Genomic DNA, 27490 nt, shown 5'->3' with positions numbered 1-27490 from the left:
TCATCTTTGCCTTTCATAAGACAACACTGTGTTCACTTATAAACACACGCGTACACATCCAGCTGTCATGACAACAATGTTTAAAGCTGAGATTAACTGTGGTCAAATGAACGTGTATTCTTCATAATGATTTCAGGAAAATAAAGATGTTTATTGCGTGATAATGGTTCAATTTATCTCATCCACCGGATAAATGAGCCAAGTCTCCCTGGAAAATGAGCTTTTATCTCAATAACAACATAATCAGCTCAAGATAATGTTATGAAAAACAAGAGCTGCAGGGATAGCAGTACTCTGCTTCTGACTACGAACAAAGTATGAATGTACAGCAACTGGAAATCTGATTTCAGAGCTTTTCATTGTGACATTTCGCTTAGAGTTAAGGTTCCAAGTCTTTCCTCTAAACGAAATATGTGTTCAGTTCTAAAAGCTAATAAAATATCTGTCATGCAAAGTGGCCAAGATTACCACTCTTATTTGGTCTGCAGGAAAATGCATGCTTGTTAATGTTATTTGCTCAAGTTCCAGTAAATGCCTCCAATCTCATTGGACAGCGCTCCATCCTGCAACAAAGATAATGATCCCAAACATACTGCTCAGTTTCTCAAAGATTAAAATAAAAAAAGGATTTAAATACAACTGAGCGTGCCTTCCATGTGCTGGAGAGGGAACTTATAGGGACAAGCCCCTGTAAGAAGCAGGAGTCAAAGGTGGCTGCAGGAGAGGCTTGGCAGAGCATCCCCAGAGAAGACACTCAGCATCTGCTGATGGCTCATAGCAGACATACACGCAGGCTGAATGCCAACACTCACGCGCTGAAAATTTATGTAAAAAGCAAGAAATAAATACACCATAACATTAGAGACATTCAGAGTCAAATTTACAGAAATACGTCTTGTATATCTTATATTTTTTATTGATCTATATCTTGTTGGAAGGTTCGATTCCAAAGGTTTCACATGCATGTTAGGTGAATTAGTGATTCTAAATTGTCCCTAGGAGTGAGTGTGAGCATGCATGGTTGTTATGGACTGATTAGTTTGGCAAAGGGATCTCTCTTACCCCCCCACTCCCACCCCCAAACACACACACACATACCCGTGACCCTGAATAACAATAAACGGGTATAGAAAATGAGCGAATGAATGAATATATATATATCTATGTATACGGATTATGATTAACTTTATGGGATGCAAACTGTTTTTGGTATCATTGACTATCTAATAAAGGTCCAATAAACAATCTAGGAGGAAAAAAATGACGCAACAGAATCTGTTGGCTCGTGAACGGAACGCGCTGTTGCACCTCAACTCCCCACACTCGTCACTAACGACCAGCTACGGAAAACCACAACATCCAAACGCTTCTGTGGTAAGTCCGCAGCACTTCACGTTTGTAAATATCCGTATTACGTTTTATTAAACAATACTTGGTCGTGACGGGCGCTGTGATTTTAGCCGGTTAGCCACGGAGTTCTCACCGACCATTTCAAAAGTCGTGATTTATAGCTTCATCTTTGCAGCGTCTCCCAAAAACAATATCGCCCACTTAAACGCCATTTAAGTCGGCTGACGGCTCGCTCGCTCTGCAACTGATGCAACGCAGACGGCTTGAAAATTTCAATATTATTTACAATAACAATAACCCCCAATAGTCGAACATTATTATATATTATGCATTTCTTCTTCCTAGAGACAGACGGGGATAATATTTTGCGGGAAGACGTATTCTTCCACAACCTCTGATGCACGTGCGCACACCACAGAGAAATTGGGTTGATTATGTATCGTGAAAACCACCTGTAGCAACGTCATAGTCCTGTTAACGGTGCTTTTTTTGCTCTCTTACGGATGAAATAAAAGGGGGAGATTTATTTTAAGACAGATTGATCACAATATGATGATATTAAATGAGGTTTCTAAGCCTATCGGGTTGAAATGGAGAAATGGCATCTGAAAAGGAAAAAGAATGAGTGGAGTTTTTCTTTTTTTACAGCAATGTGGAACTCTTAAACTTGTAAGTCTGCTTATGTACAAAGGAACGATTGTAATTACTTAATTGATAATTGACTATCATTTGGTTTTCAAATGAAAAAAATAGTTTATGAGATAGCAGAAGTTCCTGAAAAGTACTTGTGTTGTCTGTTAAGAAGTTGTATTCATGCATAAGCAGTAAGTTGTCATATTAGAGAAGCTGAATCTATGCTGGGATGTTTACGCACAAAATTAAACAGTGACTTGTTTAAAAGCCAAACAAAGCTGTCACTGAGGGACAGACTAGACTCTGTTATAGTCATTTTGATTTAACAGGAAGTTGTTTTAACTTAGAAGTAAACCTTGGTTATATATTGACCTTTCCTTCACAGCGGGGCTACAGAAGCTGCTCTAACTGTCTCTCTGCTGTTCTTTCTCAGTTTTTCTGCCGAGGCTGAAAGCGATCGTCATCATGTCGAAGGGAACCGTGGTTCTGGCCTACAGCGGCGGATTGGACACTTCCTGTATTCTGGTGTGGCTTAAGGAACAGGGCTACGACGTCATCACATACTTGGTAAGGCTTCAACACAAGTGTGTGCGCGACAGGTGGCTTAGTTGTCAGCCAGCTGCTTTTACATGTCAAGTTGGCTTATACAATTTGTCATACAGGTATTAATTCTCTATAGGCTGTCCCAAAGAAAAAAAACTGTCTGGTCAGTATCTACGGCACCGATCATTTTGCATCACAGGATTTGGATTGATAATGAAAACGCAAATCTAGCTGGATTTCCTTTTGGCCCTGGTGACACAAAGAACTGCCAGGCAGACAGATTTTCTAGTTGAACTTCATTCATGTGGTTTGTGGTTCACTCTGGGGGGGGATGGGTGTTAGTCAGTCGACTGCTGCCGCCCACGAGACGCAAACCCCCAAATGGTTTCTGGCTTTTGCTCTAATGCCAACGAGAAAGGACACTGAACCAATGCAATATTTGATTAGAAACACTGCAGTTGCCAAAATACAGTATCAAGAATGTCATGATCAAAAACACAGTGTGTGTGATAGTGGGCATGTGTAGTAATATTCCGCTTTTTTTTCATTTTGTGTGTTTAATTTACAGATTTTTCTTCAAATTAAATGTAGCAGAGCCTCGATTTTATGAACAGACAGAATTTGTATTACAAATAAAAGGCATCAACATTGAGTGGGCACATATCAGTTATGTTTAGTAGAATTGAGAAGGGAAAATGTTCCCTCGCTCAGCTCAGGAGATCTGATGGCCTCTTCATGCCCTAAAGTGGCCCACTTGGTGTCAGCCATGACGAGGTTGTTGCACCTCCACAGCAGACGTGTTCTGAATTACAAGTTGGCAGATAGTCAGAATGCACAGGCATGTGCCCTATGTGTTTATGCATTTAACACAAATGCCTGTGAAGCAGATTGCTGCTCTGTTGTTGTTTTTTATAACGTTGAATTGCAAATTTGAACCACTTTGCTGTGGAATCACTGTGTCATTGCAGGCCAACATTGGGCAAGATGAAGATTTTGAGGATGCTCGAAAGAAGGCGGAAAGCCTCGGCGCAAAGAAGGTGAGAGGGGGGGGGGGGGGGGGGGCAAATATGCTTTGGATGGATGTGAGAGACTTTAGAATACTGCCACAGCAAAGCAGCCACAGTTTGTTCAACATTGTTGTTCCGTGTAGGTTTTCATTGAAGATCTGCGCAAAGAGTTCGTTGAGGACTTCATCTGGCCTGCAGTGCAGGCAAATGCAGTCTATGAAGACCGGTACCTGCTGGGCACCGCCATAGCAAGGCCCTGTATTGGCCGCCGTCAGGTCGAGATTGCACGCAGAGAGGGTGCCCAGTTTGTCTCCCATGGAGCTACCGGAAAGGTAAATCAAACCCAAGATTTAAAAAAAAAAAAAATCAGTACCCTGTTGGTGAAGAACCTGCTTATTTAACCAAGTCATGAAGTGATTATCTTTTTTTTTTTTGCTCTACTGTGGAGCTGACACACAAAAGTAGGTGAAGCTGAAAATAGGCCTGCAGATACTGAGTTTACAAACTAGGTGCATAATCCACTTGGACATCCCAAACAGGCTTTCTAACCACAGGCTACATAAGTGGGTCACCAAACACTTTGGACCACGCGTTTACAGGGTTGAATATTAACCTTCGTCAGTCAAACTAGAACAGTATGTTTGAAATCTTTTGAAAACCCTTTAGAAAGTCCTCACTCATTCAAAAAAATGTCTTTTTTTTCTTCTGCTTAATTAATCTGTTAAATGCAAATCAAAGCAATCAGCTATCAGTTGGCTGCACTTTCTCTCACTCTGCTTGAATCAAAAGCAAACTGCACTGAATTCTTGCATCTAAAAGAATTAATTGCACTTTGTAGCTTGGCCTTTTCCTGCTCGGAAAGATAAGAGATAGCATTTCTTTCAAATGTCTTAAATCTGCCGTGTTAAGATGTTTTATTGAAGTTAGATTGCCTTCAGACATGTTTTGACTCGTTCACTCACTGACTGGAAATTAAACCACCTCTGTTCAGTTTTCCATCAAGACGTGAGAAAAAAATGTAATTCCTTTGTCATTAGTCATTAATGCTGCTTGTCTGCTCTTAATGCCAACGTGTCGTGACAATTTAAGGTTTATTTTCTTAAGGAGGAGTACACCCAAGCTATATAGATGTGGGCTGGACAACTAAAGGACTAAAGGAGTTAAATAAATTGACTGATAAATTGGTTTCACTTTGTCATTAGAAGATATATAACAGATGGTTTTAGTAGAATTCTATTCGCATTTATTTGTTTATTTCTTTTCTTTGCTGTCAAAACTCCCTGTGATTAGTTTTAAGTCTAAAGTAATTATTACATTTCCCACTTTCAGTTAAAATGCGGCGTTCCCTCTGTGGCCAGTAGGTGGAGACAAACACCACATTGAAAAGTTTTAGTTCAAAAAGTAATCTTTTGTAACACAACCAGGTCTTTTCTTTTGTTATTGATAGGCTGTTTTTAATAATCAACACAGCAACCCACCTTTTCTTAGTTTACTCTGATATTAGACATGATGAAACAGTTTACATTTTAAGTGCTGTACGGGCAAAAAAATCTCTTAGAAATGATGTGGAGGCTTGGGGAATATCAATCCTCTACCACACTGAATTCTAGAGGTGAATTGTTGTGCAAATAATGGTGGAAAGGATAAAAAACTAAGTGATATGTAATTATTTCAATAACAGTCAATTGTGTCAGTCATTTTTAATCTGAAGGGCTCATTTTGATGGTGAAGGCCTCTTTCAGTGAGTGTTGGGATTTGTATGCTGTCTTTGAGAGTCATTCAGGGATCTTTGCCATTTTAACCATTTATATACAATATTTACAGTGTGTATAGACCAGAAATTATCATTGTTTAATGAAGGTAAGGTATTTACACATGGAAATGGACCATTTTCTTCTTTTGTACCTTTTAGGGAAACGACCAGATTCGCTTTGAGCTCACATGTTACGCCCTGTACCCCGAGGTCAAGGTGAGTTTCCCATTCGATTGTATGGAGGAAATGGCGTGAAATAATGTTGCTGCAGCTGTCTCTGTGTTGTTCAGATTATTGCACCGTGGAGGATCCCTGAGTTTTACAACCGCTTCAAGGGAAGAACCGATCTGATGGAATATGCACAGGTAACTGCCTCAGCTGTGTAGCCTTATGTAAGAACCACGACTCTTCGTTGTTATCAATCGTGAGTTTAAGTGAGTTATTATAGAATGGTTATGGCACTGATGCATAGTTGAGTTCATAAAAGTATCTGGTTTAAAAATTTGTCATGAAAGTACTCAAGATCTCTGGGAAGCATATTAATAGAAATGTATGTGTTGCTTTCATGTTTGATATGATACATTTCTATTTCTTTTTTTCATTTTTCTATCACCGGATGCATTCCTGTATTTATTGTGCAGGAAATCTATTGTGTTTCATTCAGTTGTTGAGTCCTCCCAGTTTCTTCTTCTCCTGTGCTGTTATGACACCTGATTCTCCCCCTTAAGATAATTTCTGCTTTCTCGCTGAAACGTAACGCCACACTCATCAACACGTTAACGTCGACTGTTTCAAGGTTTACATTTTTAAAAAAAATTTTTTTTGACTACACACGCTCCCTGGTCGTCAGTTTGCATCTGATCTTCACCAGTTTTCCCCACTAGAGGGTGGTCATGATGTTTTTTTAGTTGCTTCTTCTTTGGTGCTGACTTGTGTGGTGTTTGGGAAATAACGCAGTCCTAAAACACTGAATTGTTGACTTCTCATTCAAACACAGCAAAATGTCTTGTCGGTTGTTTTTTATGATGTTTTTATTGTGAGAGACTAAAGTAGTGAGAAGAAAAAGCAGCACGCCCAATAACAGCCACTGTAAATTGTTTTCTTGGTTCCTTGTGTAGCAGACTTTCTTATATATGTGTAAAATCTCTCGTGTAACTTTAAGTTGCAGTTATTTTTCAGACACACAGTATGTGATGATGTATCAACTGCTCTCTCTCTCGAACCGTAGAAACATGGCATCCCGGTGCCTGTGACTCCTCGGGCACCTTGGAGCATGGATGCAAATCTTATGCATATAAGGTGGGTGTGACTGATGCGATGCACTCTCATTTTTAATTTTTTTTTATTTCAGTTAGATATAAACTAGCTCCAATTCTTTATGTGTCTTACAGCTATGAGTCTGGCATCCTGGAGAACCCCAAGGTAAGTCGCAGATGTCACAACGGTGTCCAAAAAGATGCTCATTTACCCCTTTATCGTCTTTTCATTTTTCATCACTGGTGCTTGAAGTGAAACTGAAACCATTGTAAAACGTTTCTGATATAGTGATAAATATAGAAATGGTGAATATCACTTGTCTTCTTTTCTTAAATGCACATGAATTTGCCCGGCTCACTAACAGTGCTGTATGTCTTGGGTTTTTTTTAAGCATAGTTCCTGACACTATTACTCAAGAACACTTTAAAAACAAAAAAGCAGGTTATGACAGCATGGACAGATGATATTTCCAGGAATACATCTCATAACCTGTTCATACCAAAAACTCCTCTTATAATGTTTTGTTTTACATCTTGCCAGAGTGCAGCTGACAATCGAAGACCAATTTAGACCAAACTTTGAGCAACAGAAAGGTTTATATAACTCTCAAGCACGAAACCATGTCAAAGACCCAATATTCAATTGTTTTCTTGAATGCATTATACATCTGGAGTGACACAGCAGTAAAACTTCTCTCCCTTCTGTTGACCCACGCCAACTCCACCAAACACGAGACAAACACGACTCACTCTCTCACACTACCATGGGTGAGACATGAGTTTGATCTTTGCTGGGATCGGAGGTCAGTGCAGTACATACAGGTTGCCCTGAGTGACCTCCGAAGCGCCCATCCCTTGGTGGATGTGTCTGTCTCTCTGTCTCTCCTCACCCCGGGTCCTCACTGGGCCCTGGGAAGAGCCGGGGACACACAGACACTGACTTGTCGTCAGCAACGCTTCGACTAATTCCCGATTTCATGGGAGCCTGGGAGGGGGAAGGGTTAGGGCGTTGCGCCCAGCTGGGGCCTCCTGAGTTCTAGCCCCAACTCCTCGGGACCTCATTGTTCCAGTAGTTGCGCTGCCGCAGGCTGCAACGTGGGAGGGGAGCCACTTCATCGTGACACCGTGACACCAAAATGTCACCAGTAACAGTAAAGTACAAAGACAGTGTGCCAGACAGATGAGTCCCCAATGCACAGGGTGACATAAAGAGAAGAAGGGTCCCTCGCTGCTGGAAAGGAGGTGCAGGGCCGCTGTAACTCTCAGACCTCTATCTCTCGCTTAGTGTCTCTGTCCCTTTCCCACCCCTCCGCTGCCTCTGTAGTGGTCGTCCTGTGAAGAAATGTTTTGAAAGGATTGACATGAATCAGCTCAATAGCATAGCGATGTATGATGGTGGTATTGCGTAACTGATTTCATTCAGGGGTTTTGTGTTGGACTATTTACTCCAACATTGAATTCATTAATGGCATTAAATACAATGAAATATTTATGGTACAGAGGACCTAAATGGTAAAAGGATTGGAATACATTACCCCGAGTACAAGATTATATTCATAGCTTTAAAAAAGGGTTTAATAATTTAGTAATTTTCAGAATCGACAACTTCTTTTCCCTCTGTTTATTTGACTTGTCGTCCTCCAGGTAAGCATTATTAATTGAGGTTGGTGTGTGAGTCACAATTCAGGAAATACAGAAATTCTGTATGTGCTGAGTTTGAATTTCATGGCATGTTGTTATGAGGATATATTTTCCACTGGGTAGCGTCACATCGTATTTAAACAACACTCTGTAATGTATGGAAACTGAGGAAATCACTGAAGTTATTTTGAGAGCAAAATATATTTTGTTCTCGCTTTATATATAATGTCAGCTTTTTAACTCTTCAAAGCCTCCTTTGTTATATTTTTTTGTTGATATCATGCCAATTTTTTTCAGTGGGCTACTATAAACTTTAGTCACTTTAGCACCCGGACTCTCTTATGCCAGCCGTAATGTTGTAATACATGTAGAGTGCGGGTTAGAATTGCCTTGATTCAGGCCTTCCCTGAAACAGTCACTCTTTATGTGAGCATATTGATTCCCAAACCTTGTATATGTCGTTCAGCATTGATGGCAGATGTACACACAGATGCATCCCCGCACTCACAGATGACAGTTTTTTAATAATGGACTTGAAAGAATAGATATAAAGCAATGTAAAGAATTGAACATTTTGATTTGTGAGATTTGAAATAGACTGAAGGGAATCACTCCATTTCAAAGGAGCTCAGTCCAGGGAATGCTTCTTTTAATTCAATTTGCTGTGAGTTTGAACTTTTTGTGAATGAAGCAATAAAATTTGCTTCTTAACTCCCTAAGAGTTTTTGAAAGTTGCTCTGGGCCCATGCAATGATTTCCATCTCAGAGTTTTTTTATCCAGTGCAGCTCACTACAATTCAGTATTGGTTTGTGGCTTTGTTTCATGCATACAAAGATTTGTCCAAAATCTTAAAACTTTATAATGATATTATGTACTGTAGAAAACAAAATCCCTGTATTTTTCTCAGTTTTACGAACCATGACTTGTTGATTCAGTCTTTTACAGAGTGTAAACCCCTTCTCACTGTCACTTCCGAACGCCTCTCTGGGACGCTCATTTGACACCTTATCATTGATCTGTTGCCAGTTAACCTTATTTGTTGTGAGACGTTCCACTTTTTTCTTTTCTTTCTTAGCATTGCACAATACAGCCTTGTTGCTGACATCAGAATAAAAGAGAAATTGCTTTAAATCACTTTAAACAATTTCTTGGTTGTTGCAAAAAATCCACGTAGAACCAATAAAGCATCAGGAAAGTCAGTTTCTCCCTGAAATTCCTGAACCAACATGTCAGATTCTGATCCATCTAAAAGGCCATCAGAGAGGCCACCTTGTTCTTGGTATCTCCTCTCTGTATCAGCCTGCGTCTCTCCTCCAGTTACAGCCCTAAAGGCTGAGGCCGGACCTCGACTATTCAAGCTCCTCAGCTCCCCCCACCTGTGATACAATGGTCCCTCTTTGCTCAACACCGTCAGATTAGGAAATGTCCAAATGGTCGCTCATATGTTTTCCCATAGATAAGAGGCAGCAGAGTTCAGGTTACTCTGTGATTAACACTGTATCCTTCCTGATAACCCCAAGCCTTGTTCCCTTTGTCACAATGGCCTGGAGACCTTTATTTACTCATCTCCATCTGGCATCTATGTGAAGACATGCACTCAGTGCAGTTTCAGTTAGCTGTTATTGTGTTTGAACTGTCTCAATTAATACCATCAGGATGAACCTGCATCAAGTTAGTGGTTTTCATAAATGTAAGATCACGCTCCCATGTTAGATTCTGGTGTCAAATATTTCATGAATGTTTGATCCCAAATTTACAATCATTTAGATTTTTGATTTGTCTGGACAGAAGTATTTGAACCACATCAACCGGCGCTAGTTTGTAATCAAGATCAGATTTTTTTTTATCACTTACAGTACTTTTTATGTCATGACATTCATCAAATGTGATAAACAGTGAAGCAGTTTTGGAAGTGTCCACAGTTTCCAGTTTTCTCTCCACCTCTCCTTTACCGCTCTTCATTCCGCCACACATTAGAAATCAGAGCCCATCCCGAGGCAGCCTGACACTCGTCCTGAGTCATTAACACATCACCTGAGTCTTAATTATAACCTCTGTCAGTGAGTTTCCCCAGGCCCACTTAGTTCTTTGATCAGAGAGGTGATGGGCCACTGCTCGTGTTGACCAGGGTTAAGGGAGCGAAACTGCAAGCCTCGACTCCCCTAGAGGAAATGAAAATTAGTTTGCTGCTGGTCGCATGGCTTGCTTGAAAGATGGATGGTCAGAGAACTGGCTTGAGGGGTAGGAAGTGGGCTTGTAGGTGTATGTAGACATGTGAATGTGTGCTTTGAAGCAAAGAGGTCAGAGCTTGTCATGTGCCCTTGCTGCCTTCAGGCTTGACCTGTAATACTTAGCAAGTGTTCTTTGTGTCCATCTCAGTATCACCACAGCTTTGCCTGTTGTCTTCATTAAATGCAGCTGATGCTCTGACATTAATCAAGACATCTTGAGTGTTAAGAATAGGACTTTCTCCCTGGCACATCATATGTATATTGCTTCATTCTTGGCTCAGTTTGCCATGTTTGCATTTTAATAAGATAGACAGACTTGAAACATAGTGATTTAAGCATCATTTCCAATCCGGTGCGCCAAAGACCTTTTTGCCATCTCCCTCTCTTTTCTCCTCCTCCTCCCCCTTTTCCCTCCTGCTACCTCTGCCTCTTTTAGGCCCTTTTGGCTTTGATTGAAAACCAATGAGGCAACTAATAAGTAGAAAGATTGAAATTTACTTGCTCCAAGTTCATGCGTCAGCCTTCTCTTTTGCTTTATGGGGCGTGTTTAGCACAACAATATCGCAGAAGCAAAGACTGCCAAAGGAGCTGTTCCGTGCTACATGATGGTGCGCTTCACGCCCCATTTCCCACCAATACCCTTGGCCCCCCGCCTTCTCTGTCTTTACCTTTTCCTTTCTCTGAGGGCCACGGCTTTGGGACAGGTCCACCTGCAGGGGGTTTGAATTGAAATGCATTGATCTCCTGCTCACTGGAAACAACCCTATTCCCTTATGTTTCTTTCTTTTCTTTGCATCCAGTAGTCCGTAGGTTTGAACTCTCAGGGTTGGAGCACACATGAGTTTTCAAGCATGAAACACTTTGTGTAAAGTCTAAGAACGTTTTTAAATTGATAAGTTGGTTTTTATGACCCCTAAAGGTACTCGCAGCGGGAGTCAAATTATGATTTCAAACTCCAAAAGAGGAAAAAAATATTCCCTTTCTGTAAAGCTAGAATGAAAAACAGAAAACATACAGGTTGAACATTTTTAACCTGTTTCAAACTACTTTTCTAATTGGAACGAATAAGTGCTTTGCTTCACCTATAAATATTATTTCAGTTAAAAGCTCCTTTGCACTATAGTGTGTTGTATTTCAAAGTTGAAAAAGCCCACAGAAGAATTTGTTCTGCCTGTTCCACTCTCGAATAGTAACCATCAAAAGGCTTTTTAGAGTAGTAATTTTGTCCCTCTCCTTTTCACTCTCATTTGGCATCTCTCAGGGCACTGAGGCAGAAAATAAAGGAAAGGGAGACGGCCGCCTTCCCAGTCAATTTTGGTGTTTAGTTAAAAGGAAGGAAAGTGATTGCGCTGCTCGTTTTCTTCTCGCTGACAGGAGGCGAGCAGATGCCGATTAGTTATTGTATGATGATTTGGAGTCTGGTAAAGCTTTCCATTTAAATGCACCTAGTAGTTATTTTGCATAGTTCCCCCCTGCAATTTGCTCCAGCTCAGGGGACATTGGCCATCGTCTTGTCCTAATGCTGTGTAATTGTTGCAGGGGCACATGGGTGGGTGGTCTCGTCAGACCGCCACACTCCTTCAGGTCCTAACCGTGGCTGAGTGAAAACAGCTTCCACGAACCTTAAAAAAAAAAAAAGAAGACAATTGTCACCCACAGCAGCTTTAGTGGAGTTTTGGTTTTAGGCTTTGTTGTTTGTGGTCCATTTAGGAAAATTCCTCATTTACTAGTGAAGCAGGCAAGAAACATCACCTAGAATAACTAAACTGAGAGATAAGAAAAGGCGAGGACAGTTATAAACCAAGTACATGATGGAGGTTTTGACTTGTACTGTGTACATTTTGCTTGAGGATGTAAGTTATTTCTTTTTCTGCTTCCTTTTCTTTCTTCTCTGCCCTTTCACTCTTTCTCGCTGCATCCCGCTTTTCTCCACCTTCCCCTGTGGTGAAGGGCGTCACAGAGAAAATGAAAACGAAATAGAGGAGAAAAATGGTACATTGATTTTTGTCTTCACTCAACTCTTGATGTCCTTTTCAGGTTTCTTCTTTTTCACGCACCACTCTCCCTCTTCTTTTACCTGCCACGTCTGAGGTTGCCCCGTTATCACCTCAGACAATAGTCGCAGTACTTTTCTTTTGATGAGGTCTCTCAGGAGGTCCTAGTAATTCGTGAAAGGAAATGAAATGTGGGAAATGGAGAGAATGAGTGTGGGGTTTTGTTTGTTTTTCAGAGTCATGCGCCAGCCGACCTGTATTTGATGACCAAAAACCCCGAAGATTCTCCCAATGCCCCAGATGTGCTGGAGATGGAGTTTAAAAACGGTTTGCCTGCATACCACATCTGTCACATATAAATCTGTCTGCTATTGTGCGAAATCACTACAAAATGCACCTCAGGTCACTTTGCATCACAACGCCCTCGTTATGGAGAGAAACCCAACTATTCCCTGTGAGCAAAAGCATTGTTTTCTTTTTTTTTTAATTGGTCTGGAAGAATTAATGCCAGTAATTAATGCCGGCATTTGAGTTTGAATTATGTCAAGATTTAAGATTTTCAATTTTCACAGTTAAAAATTCCTTACCTATTTTTTATAAATCTTTCACCAATCAAACCCAGAAGCTCATTGTTGTTCATCAAGCACTGACCTGACAGTTTATAAAACAATACACAGTCATTTAGAATTTGTCCCCAGCAACTTCTTTTCTGACTCTAAATTGACCCCAGGAGTGAGTGTGCTTGGTTGTTTGTCTGGTTTGTTACTATGTGGCCCTGTGATGGACTGGTGACCTGTCCAGGGTGCACGCTGCCCCTCGTCCAATGACAGCTGTGATAGGCTCCAGCCCCCCACGACAATGAGTTGGATTAAGCAGGAATAGAAAATGAATGGATGGATGGAACTTGTTTTGGAAAAGTTGGCATGAAACAAAAAAATAAAATAAAAAAATCTCATAACTAATTGAAAACACGTCGGTAACATGATTAAGTACTTTTAAAAAGCATCTAAGAGAGGTTCAACTTTTAAGAAGTAAAACTTTAAGAATATTTCATCACATGAAATTGCAATGAATCTGTTCATTTTCATGCTTGATATTACACAATATAATTAAAACATTTGTCATTTTGAATTTATATTTATAAGAATCAGAAGAAATATCTGTATTCAGGGGACAAAAGGACATTCCCAATATTAATCAGGCTCTCAGGTCACGCTGCATTAAAACCAACCCATGGTGTGGTTTCTACTATATAATCATTGTGTTATAAACTGCTCTAAAAACCGGTTCATTGCTGTTGAAAGTTTGCATTAAAGAGGAAAAAAACATCTGCATCATCTGGCGGCACTGCAGTAGTGTTGGTTTTTCTGGTTCTGGTTCTCCTTTGAGATTGACCTAGTCAAAAGTAGACCTCTGACTCTGATAAGTCAGAATTTGAAACAGGAGGGGGACCATCAAACATGTTTTTGGTACAGTTAGCGTTTAAGTAATTTGCAAATCCTTTGCATTCTGTTTTATTGACACTTTACACAGCTGCTTTTTTGGATACAGGTTTGTATCAGTAAGAGGGGGAAACTATTCTGACTCACCACTCACTCCAGTCCACCCCTCTTTTTATTACTTAACAGTGATGGTCATCATAGCCACAGAGCTCCAGCTTTAAGGCTGACCCCCTGCACTTTATCACCACTTCTGACCACCCAGACTTATGCTTAAACCCTCACAGCGTTACTTGGTCCAAAGCTGCCATGATTGGCCCGGGGACACACACATAGGCCGGAAGCATTAACTCCAGCTAATACACCAGGCCCTTAGGGGCCAGAGAAATGCTCATTAGATATGTTGCCGCAAGGGTCTGGGCTGAATAGCAGAACGTGTCCCATGTTTGTGCAAAGAGAAAAAGGCAAGATGCATCCAGGCCCGAGGCTATTGGCACAGATGTCCCTTCATCTTGGTCACCAGGGGAGACTGAAGTGGAAGAGCATCAATCGGCTGTGAGACACTAACTCCTCTGATCATATGGGCTTGATGGGCAGTTTTACGAGGTCTAATCGTAACTTCAGGGAGGTTCAAAAGTTTGGCCGAGGATGTGTTGGGACTATTTGCAATCACTAAAACTGAGTGCAAATAAGTGCAAATTGAAACTCCTTGCACTTGTCATTGTGGATCTGCAACAAAATGGTGTCCCTTTACCAGCTTTTTCCAAAGAAAATGTTAACTATGAAACAAGTCGGTGTGTGTCGTTTCAGCTGGAGATGAGATGTGCTTTTGTAAAACAGTGATGCACTAGTAAAGCCTAAGACTGGTTTCGCGGGTTCTTAGTGGCCCTGAGCTCCATTTTCACACATTTTCTCTGCCCTTTTATTGAGCAGCCTATGACAAAAGCTGTTTTAGTTGTCCACACAAAAGCCCAAGCCTACTCCTCCCTCTGAGCACAAGATCAGCACAAGAATGTTTCATTTCATTCCCCCTCCCACCTTTTCATCCCTGCCTTTCTCACCAAAGTTTTCTCACTGATTAAAAAAGAATATTTAACAACAGGAACCTTTACCCCCGTCAAACGCTCTATTCCCCATTCCTCGCCCTTTTTTAGGAAAAAAAAGAAAAAAATCATCCCTCCCTCCTGTCATGCCAAAGAAGTGAGAAGGAAAAAGAGACAGAGAGGAAAAATGTAAAGCAGTAATTTTTCCTACAACTGTGTCTGCGCTCCCATTGTCTGCACTGTTAGGGTGCAGAAAACTGAAGAAAAGGATCACGGGTGGAGAAAGACCCCTCAGTGAATGATAGAACCCGCAACATGGGCAGAGCGAGGAAAAAGAGAGCGCAGGGACGAAAGGCCAGCCCCTACACTCCCACGTTCAGACACTCAGTTAATTTATTGGAACCTTTAATCTAATTATTAGATATCTAGGAGGGCGTGCAGTTTTAAGAAAGCACTCTGCGTACTGCCCTCTCCTGCTCCGAGAGGCACTTTTTCTTCTTCCATGGGAGCCACCATGATTCCCGCGATGTGAGAATGGCCCATCAACAAAGCCCTTGTCTAGAAAAATTAGTCAGGTCCCTCACATGTCATTCCTGTTAGAGCTTTGTAAATACTGTCTGAAAGGCGACCAGAAGTGCTCCTTATCTTCAAAGCTGTTTGACTGACAACTGCAAGCATGCTTAAGTATGTATAGAACTTAACACTGGCTGGATAAGGAGAGCAGAAGATTTCCTCTCATGTCCTCCTTGTGCTGCCTTTAAACTCTTTTCACACACGTCTCTGTATGTTTCCTCGCCTCCACCTTTGCCCCGTGTTGCTCATCGAAGGCCATGAATAAGCAGGTCTGTGACAGTGATTGATGTGCACGTGGTTTAAGTGGCTTTGGAGAGGAAGTGTGCAGAGTGAGTGTGGGTGTCTTTTAAAGAGAAATTCCCGGATTGTTGGAGATGCGGTGAAAGGAAGATGGGTGATGGATTTGGAGGTGCTTTTGTCCTCGGTACATGCACGCGAGCGCACACAAAAAAGAAATCCCTGCGTTAAAGTGAGGATGGGTAACAAAGCTGCATGAGTAATTAAATTGGGTGAAGGCCTGCCTAATCTCTCAGCTTTCAAATGAGGACGGTCTTTGAATGTATTAACCTTTGTCAACATCATCTTTTGCACACGTTTTCAGCCTTAGCTGACAACTATATATCTCTTTGTTTTAGATCATTGTAGTCAGTTAGAAATGAATATTTTGTTGATTTACTGGAATATGTAATAGTTTGTAGTTTGTTTTAGGGATTGTAGAGTGTGTGCAGGTAATTTGATTTACACACAGCAGACATGAGATACAGTTTATTTGGGAAAGGATGAAATGATTTTCTTAGCAATTTACCAAGATAATGGTACATCTGTTGCTGTTTTAGTTTTTTCATTTCAAACCTGAATACTTAATCGACTGTAACACGACATTAAAATGATCACAGGATTGACCACTAATCACTTTTAAGTCATAAATGATTGATCTCTTATGTTATTTGTCTGTTGGTGTGTTTCTTTAGGAGTTCCTGTCAAAGTGATCAATGAGAAGGAGGGGAAATCCAAAGATACACCACTGGATATTTTCTCTTACCTCAATGAGATCGGGTAAGCACTTTTCTATAGCTCATGCTAATTTGAACAAACGTATTTATTTAAAAAAAAAAACAAGACATGCTTCCATTAATTACTTCTTTAGATATCTGCTGCAGGTCACACTATCCATCAGAATCGTGTGTAAAGCTTTAGTAACACTGGACAAAAATACACTGACAGCCATTAACATTTTAGTTCAGTAGGAAGAGGACAACCAACCTTCATCCTGAGGTCAGCAGACTCAGCAGTAGTCATTGGTAGTTATCAGCCCCAACTCCAAATGATGGGGTTTCAAACTTTAGCCCCTTTTCTGACGCAGGGGATAACCATATCATGAGTGGCAGTTAGAGTTTGCTTCCTCCGCCTCTTACTTCTTAAGTTCTTCTGCCTGCAAAGCACCAATCAGCACTGAGGCTGAGGATACAAAAACCGACCACTATAACGTAATCCCTGGCGGTCTTAAATGTTGCAAACCAGAAAAAGAAAAGAAATACAAATGCAAACAAAGGCCACCATCTAAGAACTACACGTTTTTACTAGTTTGTCGTTAAATACTCTTATACTATATTCCTGTGTCCCTTTCAGCTTTCCAACTTGTGGGACAAATAAGTCTTAAGGAACCCATTTTCCTCTCGTGATTTTGAGTTTTGAGCACTATGTGGACTATTTTCCACACTATCTGGACTATTTTCCTTTGGTTTTTTTGTCGTTGCATTTGGAGAGAAGGTAAATTTCAAACATCCATTTGAGGCTTTCTTTTAGTTACATATATATTTCTTAATGAAGCAGTAGTTCTGTAGAATGTTGTTCTGACTCATCTCCCACTGAAAAGCAATGATCTGGACAGTCCGGTGGAAATATGATGAAAAGTTAGCGTCATTAATTGAAACTTTCAATCTGGTTCATTTACTGGGAACGATTGATAAATTTGCTCTCAGCAAATCTCATATTGGTTCCATTGTTCTGTAAAATGTGTGCCGATCACAGAGGCACATGACAACAGCTCAACAAATTAAGAGATTATTATGTCTACATAGTGCATAGCTGTGCAACTTGAACACACCTGATATCTGTGTCTGGTATCTGTAACCAGAGGCAGATGGGGAGCAATTTTCTTTAACTTTGCAGTTATTTGAAAAACAATAAGTCCTTCTATGTGGCGGCATGATTTGCATCACTTCAAGCTATGGGTTTGTTTTTTTTTACTGTGTCACATGTCATAATGAGGTTAAAAAACAAAATTGAAATGCCACGTTTTCTATTTGTATTCAACTTTTAGCGCTTAATTTCTCTTAAAATGCTGCAGATTCATACTCATACTCATCTAAATAAAGTTTAAAGAAGTAACTGAAGGATAACTTTTCCAGCAGCAAAAAGGAGCATGCACTGGGTACTATAAATCACTTCTTTATAGTTTGACGAAAACCTTAGGAACACAATAAACATCAACTTTGAACACATCTACTAGCAGGGGAGTGTTTCTATTAGTGTTTCTATTCTAGTTTCTATTCTATTAGTGTTTGTATTATGATACCATCATTAAACATTTAGTTGGACTATTTAGATTTTCATGACAGTCCTCTGAGCCTATCTTTCTCTTTTAGTGGAAAGCACGGCGTAGGTCGGATTGACATTGTAGAGAACCGTTTCATCGGCATGAAGTCACGAGGTAAGGAAAAAAAAATCTGTGTATGTTTTGTTGGACCTTGTTGTTGCATTCTCTCCGCCAAATTAGTCTGACAAGCTTCCTCGCTTTCTCAGACAATGATATACTTGATATATGCGCTCACACATATATCTGTCAGTATTCTAGTTTTACATCCTTTCAGAAGCCTCCCTTTCAGCATTCGGGGCTTTTATGCAATTTGCACTTATTTTACATGAGTGCTTTAAGTGTCTCGCTCGCTATTCTGCCTCCATAAATGTGGGCTGGATGACAAAAGCGCTCTCCACAGGAGAACTGTTTTCCTCTGGATTACCTGGAGTCAAGACACCGAAGTTACTTCCATTCACTTATGCATGCCCACACATTCAGTGAATGCATCTGCTATGAAGAAGATAATGGTGGATACACACAAATCACAGTTGATCACATCTTTGTGATCAGCTGTGTATTTATACAGTCTTACGGGGATGTTTTTGTCTGTTTATCTTCACCATCAACAGGCAACTTGAAAAGCTTCTTTGTTGAGTCTGTTTTTGTTGGGTTTGTTGGGTCTCCACACAGCAAATATACAAGACCAGTGTGCAGTCCCTACCTTACATGGCACACTCGTGTGGACTCACACGGACTCCTCTTCCCCCACGACACTATGTACTATGATTGGCAAATTGACTGGCCAGCAGACCACTGCTGTGGCGCAACTTGGCAGGTAGAAATTGGAAAATGGGAAGCCCGCTTTTCTCTTCCTTCGGTTGAACAAAGGATCAAAGCTGTTTCCTCCGCAGAAGCAATAGGAAGAGGTGGAGCACAAGGTGCACAAGTGGTTGAATGACTACCATCGAGTGTACATGCAGGCCCCCTCTGGAACAGCAGTCATGTTAGCACAATAGATGATGGGAGGGATCGAATGGGGACATGTCATATTTATTTGTGTGGGGTCAGAGAGGCGTAGGGGATTGAAATGGTTTGTCAAGAATGTTGTCAGTCAGCTACAAAACATTCAATAACCTGTGTGCCAGGCTAACATTTCCCGCCTGTCATAGTGCTGTCAGACCTCTGACTTGTGCACTGGTGATGGCCTCAATATAAGTGCATCTATCAAAAGCAGTCGGAGATGGCTTCATCTTTAGATGCCTCATGTCAAACTGCTGCGAGAATCCATAACAGCCGTCAAAAGCATTTATTTTGTATGTTTTTTTTTCAGTTAAATTTACCTAAAACTGTTTCATGTTGAGATTTCTCTCCATCTTAAGATCTGTATTTCTTTACATGAGTTTCTTGTTTTTGTTGGAGCAAAAGTTTGCCCAAAGGGTCAGAGGGAATCAGCTCAAGATTCCTGTCCTGAAGCCCTGCAGGCCTGCAGCATGGTTAGCATACCTGCAGTGACTGTACAAAAGATTAAAACCTCTAAAACCACCGAGGGTCTTGTTTCTTTAAGCCTAAATAAACCGCCACTGTTGGAGCTCAACCAGATAGCGGTCAATTGTGTGCTCCTCTCTGTTAAGCTAGATTTTTTTTTTTCTGAGCACTTAAGCCAAGTTGTGTTTGGGGGTAGTTTTAACTTATTTATCTGATACAGCCAACCAAAATGTTCCCAAATGCCCTCTGCAGCCCAGCAACAGAAGCTACATGCTAGGTGGCAATTCTTTTGAAGCTTCAGACAATTAGCAGCATCTCTAAGCTCTGTTTTTGGCCGTCAGTACAAAGGAAGTGCTTCTCCATTTTCAGATCAGGAGCAGTTCTGGAGAATTTGGGCACTTACAGGTTTGAGCTACACTGCTTACCAGACTGGAAGAATTTTGAGTCTTGAGCATGTCTCAGAAGTTGTAAAATTTTACAGTCCTGTGAGCTGCTGTTAAGCGTTCTGTTGGGCAACTTTTCTTGGATCAAAATGGTCATATTAACAATATGTTGGCAGAATATGTGAAGAACTGTGTACTGAACATAAAAGCAGCACTCACTTTCTCATGATTTCAGCTTTCACAGAAATGAATCTGTCTGGTAGCATTTCACCTGCCCTCTTTTAGTTTTAGCTGACATTTAGGTGACAGCTTCATTTTTCCTGTCATGTACCTCATCTTTTCTTCCGTCACCCCTCCCTCCCTGTCCAGAGGGGGTAAATTGCAGGGTAGACAGAGCTGTGGTCCAGGCTCCAGGCTCCAGGCTGGCAGGGGCCTTCTACCCTGTTATTTACCTAGGACAGGCTTGTCCACGTTTTGTGAGGACTGTGAAGGCCTGCCTGTCAGATTTCTAATGACTAATAGAGCTGTTCGATGTAGTTAGCTCAGATGAAAAGGGCTTTTATTTTGTATTCTTATAAAAAGCCTCGGAAGATGGCTGTGATAAAATTAGGTATTTATTATAGATATTGAACAAGGTTTAGGATTTATTTTATTTGGATCTAATTAAGGCTGTAAGCTAAATAAATAATAAGATATATATATATATATATATAAATATATATTGATATATAAATATCAAAGCAGATAAATATCTCCTTACTGATTTTAACTCCAGTGTTCTGTTTCTGCTGCTGTGGTTTGTGTGAAAATGACTTTGCTTTGTTAATATTTTGTCCTTTTTCTGTATTTGTCAGGAATATATGAAACTCCTGGGGGCACCATTCTGCTGAAGGCCCATTTAGACATTGAGACATTTACCATGGACAAAGAGGTGCGCAGGATCAAACAGGGACTCAGTATCAAGTTGTCTGAACTTATTTACAATGGTAAGTGCCTGAAATGTCTCATCTTAATGAACAATTTGACTTATTCTTTGATTCCCACCAGTTCATGTAAAAGACAAGCGAACATGTTACATGCATGCATACATCCCTGCATGTTCAGTATGTTTGCACATGTGTGTGAGCTTTTCTTGGCTCAGGTGTCTTAATCCTCCCTTCTGCCCAGTCCCCAGTCGTCTGCACCTTCATCCACATAATAGGATCAGTGCCATTACAGACTTACTGCTAGGCCGCCTCAGTTATACCCTCCAGAGACAGGAAGACAAACACACACACACTCACAAAGGTGCTACCTTCAGAGGCAGGGCAGAGATTAAACCCTTTGTGAGTTTAAATCATTAATAACTGTAGATTGCAGACGGCTGGTAGTGCGGCTTATGTTAACAATCCACCTGCCTTGCATCTGTTTACAACACCATTTACCATTTACCCAAACCATTTTTCAGAAGATAAGTTACAGCAATTTAGGGCGTCTAGAACCTGAAACATGTGTTTAAACCACTGAACCTTTAACATAATCATAGCCTCTTAATGTTTATCACTCACTTAAAAAAAGACAATCATCTTAAATACTTATTGTTGCTTTTTTCATGTGTGCGCGTGTGTCGCTTCAGCATGAATTTTAAACAGGTGATTATCTGAAATAAATGAAGAATAAAGTCAAAACATCACTTTGAGATTCAACGCATCTGTCACTATTTTCTTAAGGCACACACTCAATTATTGATCTTCTCTAATTGGCAAAAAGAAAAGAAAAAAGATCATTTCCATCCTCATCCCGCATAATACATACAGAGATGAATTCAGTGACCTGTACCTTGACACACGACGAACACATAAAATTTAGATTATTAGCTTTTTTAGGTTGTGCCTTGTGTGCAATTGTCATGTCCTACACTTTGTGCCAATTCAGAGGGAGTGAAAGCAGGGGAGCATTGTGTCTTTGAACATGGCCAGACGATGAGGTGGAGGTCAGCGGCTGATGAGTAGAGGACCCCTGCTGAGTGGGGTGTGCCTGACCTCTGAACATATAGACACATCCCTCTCCCATCTGTCTCAGAGACTGATGGTTCAGGTCAGCAAAATGGGAGAGAAGAAAGGAGTGCTTGAACTTCACCTGGAACAGAAAGAGGCTCAAAAAAAAGCGCTTGGTCCGGGTATCGGACTGGTCCGTGTAGACCCCGCTTGGGGAGGAGGATTTACATTTGTTTTTCGCCATTGTGAAGTCTTGTGTATCGTCTTTACTCTTGTCCAGTGGAAAACGTTCATGATTCAGGAGTAAAGAATGTACTGATTTAGATGAGGTGACAGTTTATGTTCATCAGGAGCTACATCCCAAAGGATGAATGAGTTGATAGTACTGGTTACGTCTGCAGGTTATTCTAATGGGATTTGTGGCGCAGCCGGACATGAAGGAGTGACTCACACACAGGAGTGTGAGTCACTCCTTGTTTACAGTTTCTTGAACTGGGAATGAATGATGTGAATTCTTAAAAAGAAAAATAGAAAAAACATATTCTCCCCCTCAGGTTTGTGAATTTGATGTCAGAAGTTTCAGGGGGGGTTTTTTTCCTGGAAATGTATCACTTTTTGGTTGCAATCCCTGGAGGTTTTTCTTATGAATGTGTTCATCTCAGAATTTCTACATCCTTTTAATCCTGGAAGTTTTGTCTTGAAAGTTTTTGTCTCACTCCCCTGTTTCCCTTTTTGTTTTCCTAACAGTGGCTCTAATACGCTCTGTGTTTAGATGAAATAAAACCAACCAAAAATCTAGTTTTAAAACAGTATTTACAGCCATATTTCTGTTCCAGGTTTCTGGTACAGTCCAGAGTGTGATTTCGTGCGTCACTGCATTGCCAAGTCGCAGGAGAATGTGGAAGGCAAAGTACAGCTGTCTGTCTTCAAGGGTCAGGTCTACATCCTGGGGCGAGAGTCTCCAAAGTCCCTGTATAACGAGGAGCTGGTCAGGTAAGCGGAGAATGGAACGAGTGTGTGTGGTTGGAAACAGACGCAGCCGTGTGTCGGTGGATCAAAGTGCGTGCTTGTTCTCACTTGACAGATATGTGTGGCCGCTCTGGGCACAGTGCAGCTATTCCACATGTGCACCAGTCAGCTCGCCCAAGTTCTCTGATGACCCCCAAATATGCATACTAAACTGACCCTGCTTCACAAAGACATCAGAGAAGTGTCCCACTTGTTTCCTGCAGGGCAGCCCTGGACCCACACCCCACCTCCACACCCCCATTGGCCTCTTAGCTGTAGTAACAGTGGGTTTGTTCAGGAGGTTGACCCGCGATGCCCTCTGGGCAGGCTCAGCAATGACCAAAGGAAAACCCGTCCATATGGCTCTCCATCCCCACTTAAGACACACACACTTCAGTTGTACCCTTGAGTCAGAAAGCTAATGGTGTTTTCAACATAAGGAGAGAGGTGATTTCATTGGGCTTTTAAGACTAAAGTACCAGGGTGTCATGGTAGTTAAGCAGGTCAGAAAGAGGAAGATAAAAAAGCATGGCTCACACAGTCAGTTATTCAGTTCTTTAGACCAGTTCAGCAAGAGAAAAAGCCAGTAAAAATCAATACAGCGATGGTATATTTGGTGAGAAAGAAAGAGACAAACAGAAGTACTGTACTCGCATTGCATTCCTTCAGCTTTTAACTTGGTTTGTTCTGTTGTTTTCAGTGGGAAAATAAACTGTTGATTCACTCTCCAGATGCATTACAACAAAACCGTCTTTCAAAAAGCCAGGTGGTAACTTTCAAAGTCCAAACTTTCACCAGCAGGCGTTTAGTGTTCTTTTTTTTTTTCTTACTCTTCTTAAGAGACACAGGTCTGAGCTGCAACGACACATCTGTGTGACAGTGTTGTGTTGCAGCCTCAGAAAGTCCTCGGGGCCACGGACAGATGCCACAGTGGTTCTCCATGAAGAAGCTCATTGCAAACATCCCAAAGAAAAAGCAACAAAAAAAAAAAACACATCCGACAATTTAGTTCCAGACCCACATCATTCGATCCACACTGATTTATGTTCAGAGGAGTGTCGAGAGACATCGCTTTACCGATTTAACATGTTGGTGATAAATGCTTTCTCAAATTTAACATTTTCATAGTTGCTTGTCTCATTTGTCTATGAATTTATCGGGCTGTCCGACTGATGACTTGTAGAGGTGAAACAAGTATAGAAAATGAAAGGGTGGAACAACTTTAACTGAAAAAATAATTTAGAACATAAAACAACCAACAGATCAGACGTCTACTACTAACTGTTTTGATGATCATCTTATTGCTTATGTTTGACATGTAAATGCAGCACACCATGAGTTTGATTTGAGCCTGACCAGTATTTGATCATCTGAGGCCAGTGTCACAATAAAAAGGGGAAGATTATACAGGCTATAATGTGCTGTTTATTTTAAAACATGATAAAACTATCATCAGTGGAGTTATAGTGGATTTATGATCTGTTTATTGGCATTTTATACCCGCATAACTCTTTATCAGAACATGACGTAGGGAACAAAAAACAGAGCTTAGAACCATTAAAAAATAGAAGTTGAATGTTCCTTCCTGTTCTTCCAGTCGCAGGTCTGTTGAGCTTTTCCACAAAAGTAAAAGAACATTGTGAACGGATACGAACGCATGAAAGCCACGTGTCCCACAAACCTGAGCTTGTGTTATACTGTTATTGCAGAGCCACAACAATCGCCCATACCTGGTTACATTTCTATAGATTCAGAACATCCCCAAGCAGTGTATTTGTTCCCCTGTAATTCCATCAGAAGTGGAAAGGTATACACGTGAATAAGGATTTCTTTTTGGGGTCTGAAAACTGCTGCTCACTTGATTAGGGTTAGTACTGGTCGACTGTGTTTCTTTGAAATCAAAAAATTGCAATTGGTGTGCTTTTCAAATATAAGTAGTCATTTTTTCCCCTCATTTTCCGACTGATTTCTACTTTCTGATTAAATACAGTTTCGCCACAAAATATCTGAAAGGATGGTCAGTTCTTCAACTGCCTTCATTTACGTGTGATACGTCCTCCTTATTTTTTCAGTTAGACCGTGCAAAAACACATTAGAAGACGGCACAGTGACACATTTCATTAGGTACTCAGGGCCTGCTTTATTGTTAAACTCTACATGTACCTGACACTGATACACCTGGAGGCAGCAGTCTCTCACACATACTTTCATTTGCCGCTACCAGAAAACGTGCCACAATCGCACGCACGCATACAGACCAGATTAGGCGTGAAATCCCCGCTGACATCCCGTTGGCTCTCCACGGGCAACAGTAAACGGCGTCATTAACACAGTGGTAATACAGCCCGTCACTGCACCCATCTGAGACAGAAATGTCACCCTCCTCGCTCTCGGCTGGCTTCGCTCTCAATTAGACTGCGGGGTTTCTTAAAGAAATACACAATCACATGCTCACACACACAAAGTGCCATATTCTTTGTGGCCACTCACTCATAATGGTGTTCAGGTGCCAGCTAGGGAGCCTTTTATTGAGAGTTGATGATTTAGTTGTCGGCCTTTCTTTTTATAATGTTTATCCTATCATTTGTTGGCAATTTCCTCTTTGGCTAAGTGCTTTAGAAGAATGAGTACAAGCTGTACATTGGGAGTTGGGGGTGTCACCGGGAGGAGAAGACTCAGTAAGGGAGTGTATTAAACACTGCAGGTAGAAACTGCTGTAATTACACGGCACTCTTTGTGAGACAGTCACACACGCTCAGCAGAGGTGTCTACACAAAGAGCAGCCTTAACATTGGACTCGCGCAAGTCATAGATTTACTACTTTTTAGAAGAAAGGGGTAAACTGGAAGACAAACATCAGATTACAAAATCATGTCAACGCTCAGCTCACAGCTGATATGATGGGATTATTCCAAATGAGTGATGTTTGTCTCTTGTGAGCTTGTGTGCATGAGTGTGTTTTCATTCTCTTGTATTGATTCTCCATCTTTCAGGACAAGCAGTGCCATTAAGGAGAATTCAGAAGCAAATCAATAGGAGCATTATTTCAAAAGAAAATATTATCAATGATCCAGTTATCCCAGTTGTTGAAAAGACTCCGTGTCGCTTATGTTTACTGCAGTGATGCCAAACATTTCAATCGGTTTTGTTATCACAGCATTGTCCGCTCTTGGGCTGCTCATCTAACATTGAATTTAAAGATCGGCCTTGATGTCTTTCTTTCCCTCCAGCATGGACGTGCAGGGAGACTACGATCCATGCGATGCTTCTGGATTCATCAGGATTAACGCTGTGAGGTCGGCACTGTTTGAATCCTAAAAATAATTCCCAACAGCTGGGCAAAAACATTGAAGAAAAGTCTATTAAAAGTCACATTCTTACCCATCGTCTTTTTTTTCTTTCTTTTTTTATTCCTCCACAGGTTAAGGGAACATCACCGTTTGCAGGGTTTCTCCGACACCAAGAAGTAATTGTTGCAGTCTTGTGACTCACCTTCTTTTCCTCCCTCTTCTCTCCACCTTGTCTTAAATACTAATAGATTGAAACTCTGTGCCTTCGTTTTCTAGTGTTAGTTGTATTAGTGTCAGATCCAGACTCATAGAGGCAAACATTTTACAGGCAGTGAACCGAGGAGCAAGTAGATATAAGACTTGTGAAATTGTGGCAGGGAAATATTTTAAATCGGGTCTACAGATTCTGTCTTGAATGAATAGTTATTAAAAATGTGTGTGGCTTGTTTTTATTTACTGTTTCATTCTTGGCATAGGTAGTTCAACACTGAAAATAAAAGAAGTGAATTGTGTTTCCTTTGCTTCTTTTTTTTAATACATTTCATTAAAGAAAGGATAAGCATTCAATAATGGGATGTGCGTCAGATGCTGTCGGTATGATTGTGGGTAATAGTTCATGTCGTTGGCAGGCAGCCTATTCATTAATGCCTGCCTGTTTAACTCTCAGGGCTGTACTCACTAACCTTGAGGACACAGCATCATATTTACAATATGCAGATGGAGCTTGGCACAGGCCAGAGGGAACATGGTGGCTCACTCGTGGCCACCGAAGCTGACATGAGGAGGCGATTTCTGAGTGCAAATGGCACAATTCAAATGAAAGGAAAAGCGATTTGTCACATGTATATTTCACTGCTCATTATGGGGGCCCCTACATTTAAAGAACACGAAGAGGCAGAATTGTGACGCCTTTTTTTTTTTTAGTCAAGGGAATGGCACTTGTGGACTAATATAATGCATTTTTTTAAAAATGATGTAAGAGCTTATCTACATATCTCAGACTGTAGATGCACAGACTCCACATTAATGAGTTACAAAACATACTGAATATCGTTACCAAAAAAAAAAAATCCCTCCTCCTTAAGTGTTATCAAAGCAGTGAGAAATTTCAAAGTCAAGCTCACCAGAAGGATTTGGAAAACATTTACAGGATATCTGAACCAAAAAAGATGACTAAACTTCATCAAACTGAACTGCACATACCCTGTGCAAGTTGTTGTTACTCAGTGTTGGTTGGGTCTTACCAGTTTGAAAATGAGAAAAGCATGGATGCCTGTTCTCAGCTCCTTATCTCACAATCTGA

At 40.9% G+C, this 27490-nt stretch overlaps 1 protein-coding gene across 3 annotated transcripts; it reads left to right on the top strand.

Moving 5' to 3' along the window:
* Positions 1–1275: 1275 nt before the first annotated feature.
* Positions 1276–26699, top strand: ass1 (argininosuccinate synthase 1). Of its 3 annotated transcripts, none has more exons than XM_072371957.1 (15): positions 1276–1378; positions 2417–2550; positions 3495–3563; positions 3677–3865; positions 5446–5502; positions 5577–5651; positions 6515–6585; positions 6678–6708; positions 12646–12736; positions 16436–16520; positions 18113–18177; positions 20768–20899; positions 22726–22882; positions 26128–26193; positions 26319–26699. In XM_072371957.1, the coding sequence occupies exons 2-15, from the start codon at positions 2449–2451 to the stop codon at positions 26365–26367; spliced, it is 1239 nt and encodes a 412-aa protein (XP_072228058.1). In that variant the 5' UTR covers positions 1276–1378; positions 2417–2448; the 3' UTR covers positions 26368–26699. The 3 variants fall into 3 exon arrangements, with proteins under 3 accessions (XP_072228058.1, XP_072228056.1, XP_072228057.1); XM_072371955.1 differs by having other exon boundaries at positions 1296–1374; XM_072371956.1 differs by having other exon boundaries at positions 1314–1371; positions 2430–2550.
* The last annotated feature ends 791 nt before the right edge of the window (positions 26700–27490 follow it).

Source organism: Leuresthes tenuis, unplaced genomic scaffold (assembly GCF_036924035.1).
Source record: "Leuresthes tenuis unplaced genomic scaffold, fLeuTen1.0.hap1 SCAF_19, whole genome shotgun sequence".
In the NCBI taxonomy this organism is placed as follows: Eukaryota; Metazoa; Chordata; class Actinopteri; order Atheriniformes; family Atherinopsidae; genus Leuresthes; species Leuresthes tenuis.
This window is presented reverse-complemented; position numbering and strand designations above follow the sequence as displayed.

Coding starts and splice junctions, on each gene's coding strand:
- ass1 (XM_072371957.1), top strand. CDS start 2,449: ATGTCGAAGGGAACCGTGGTTCTGGCCTACAGCGGCGGATTGGACACT. Junction 5,503..5,576: donor CCCTGTACCCCGAGGTCAAG/GTGAGTTTCCCA, acceptor TGTGTTGTTCAG/ATTATTGCACCGTGGAGGAT. Junction 5,652..6,514: donor ATCTGATGGAATATGCACAG/GTAACTGCCTCA, acceptor CTCGAACCGTAG/AAACATGGCATCCCGGTGCC.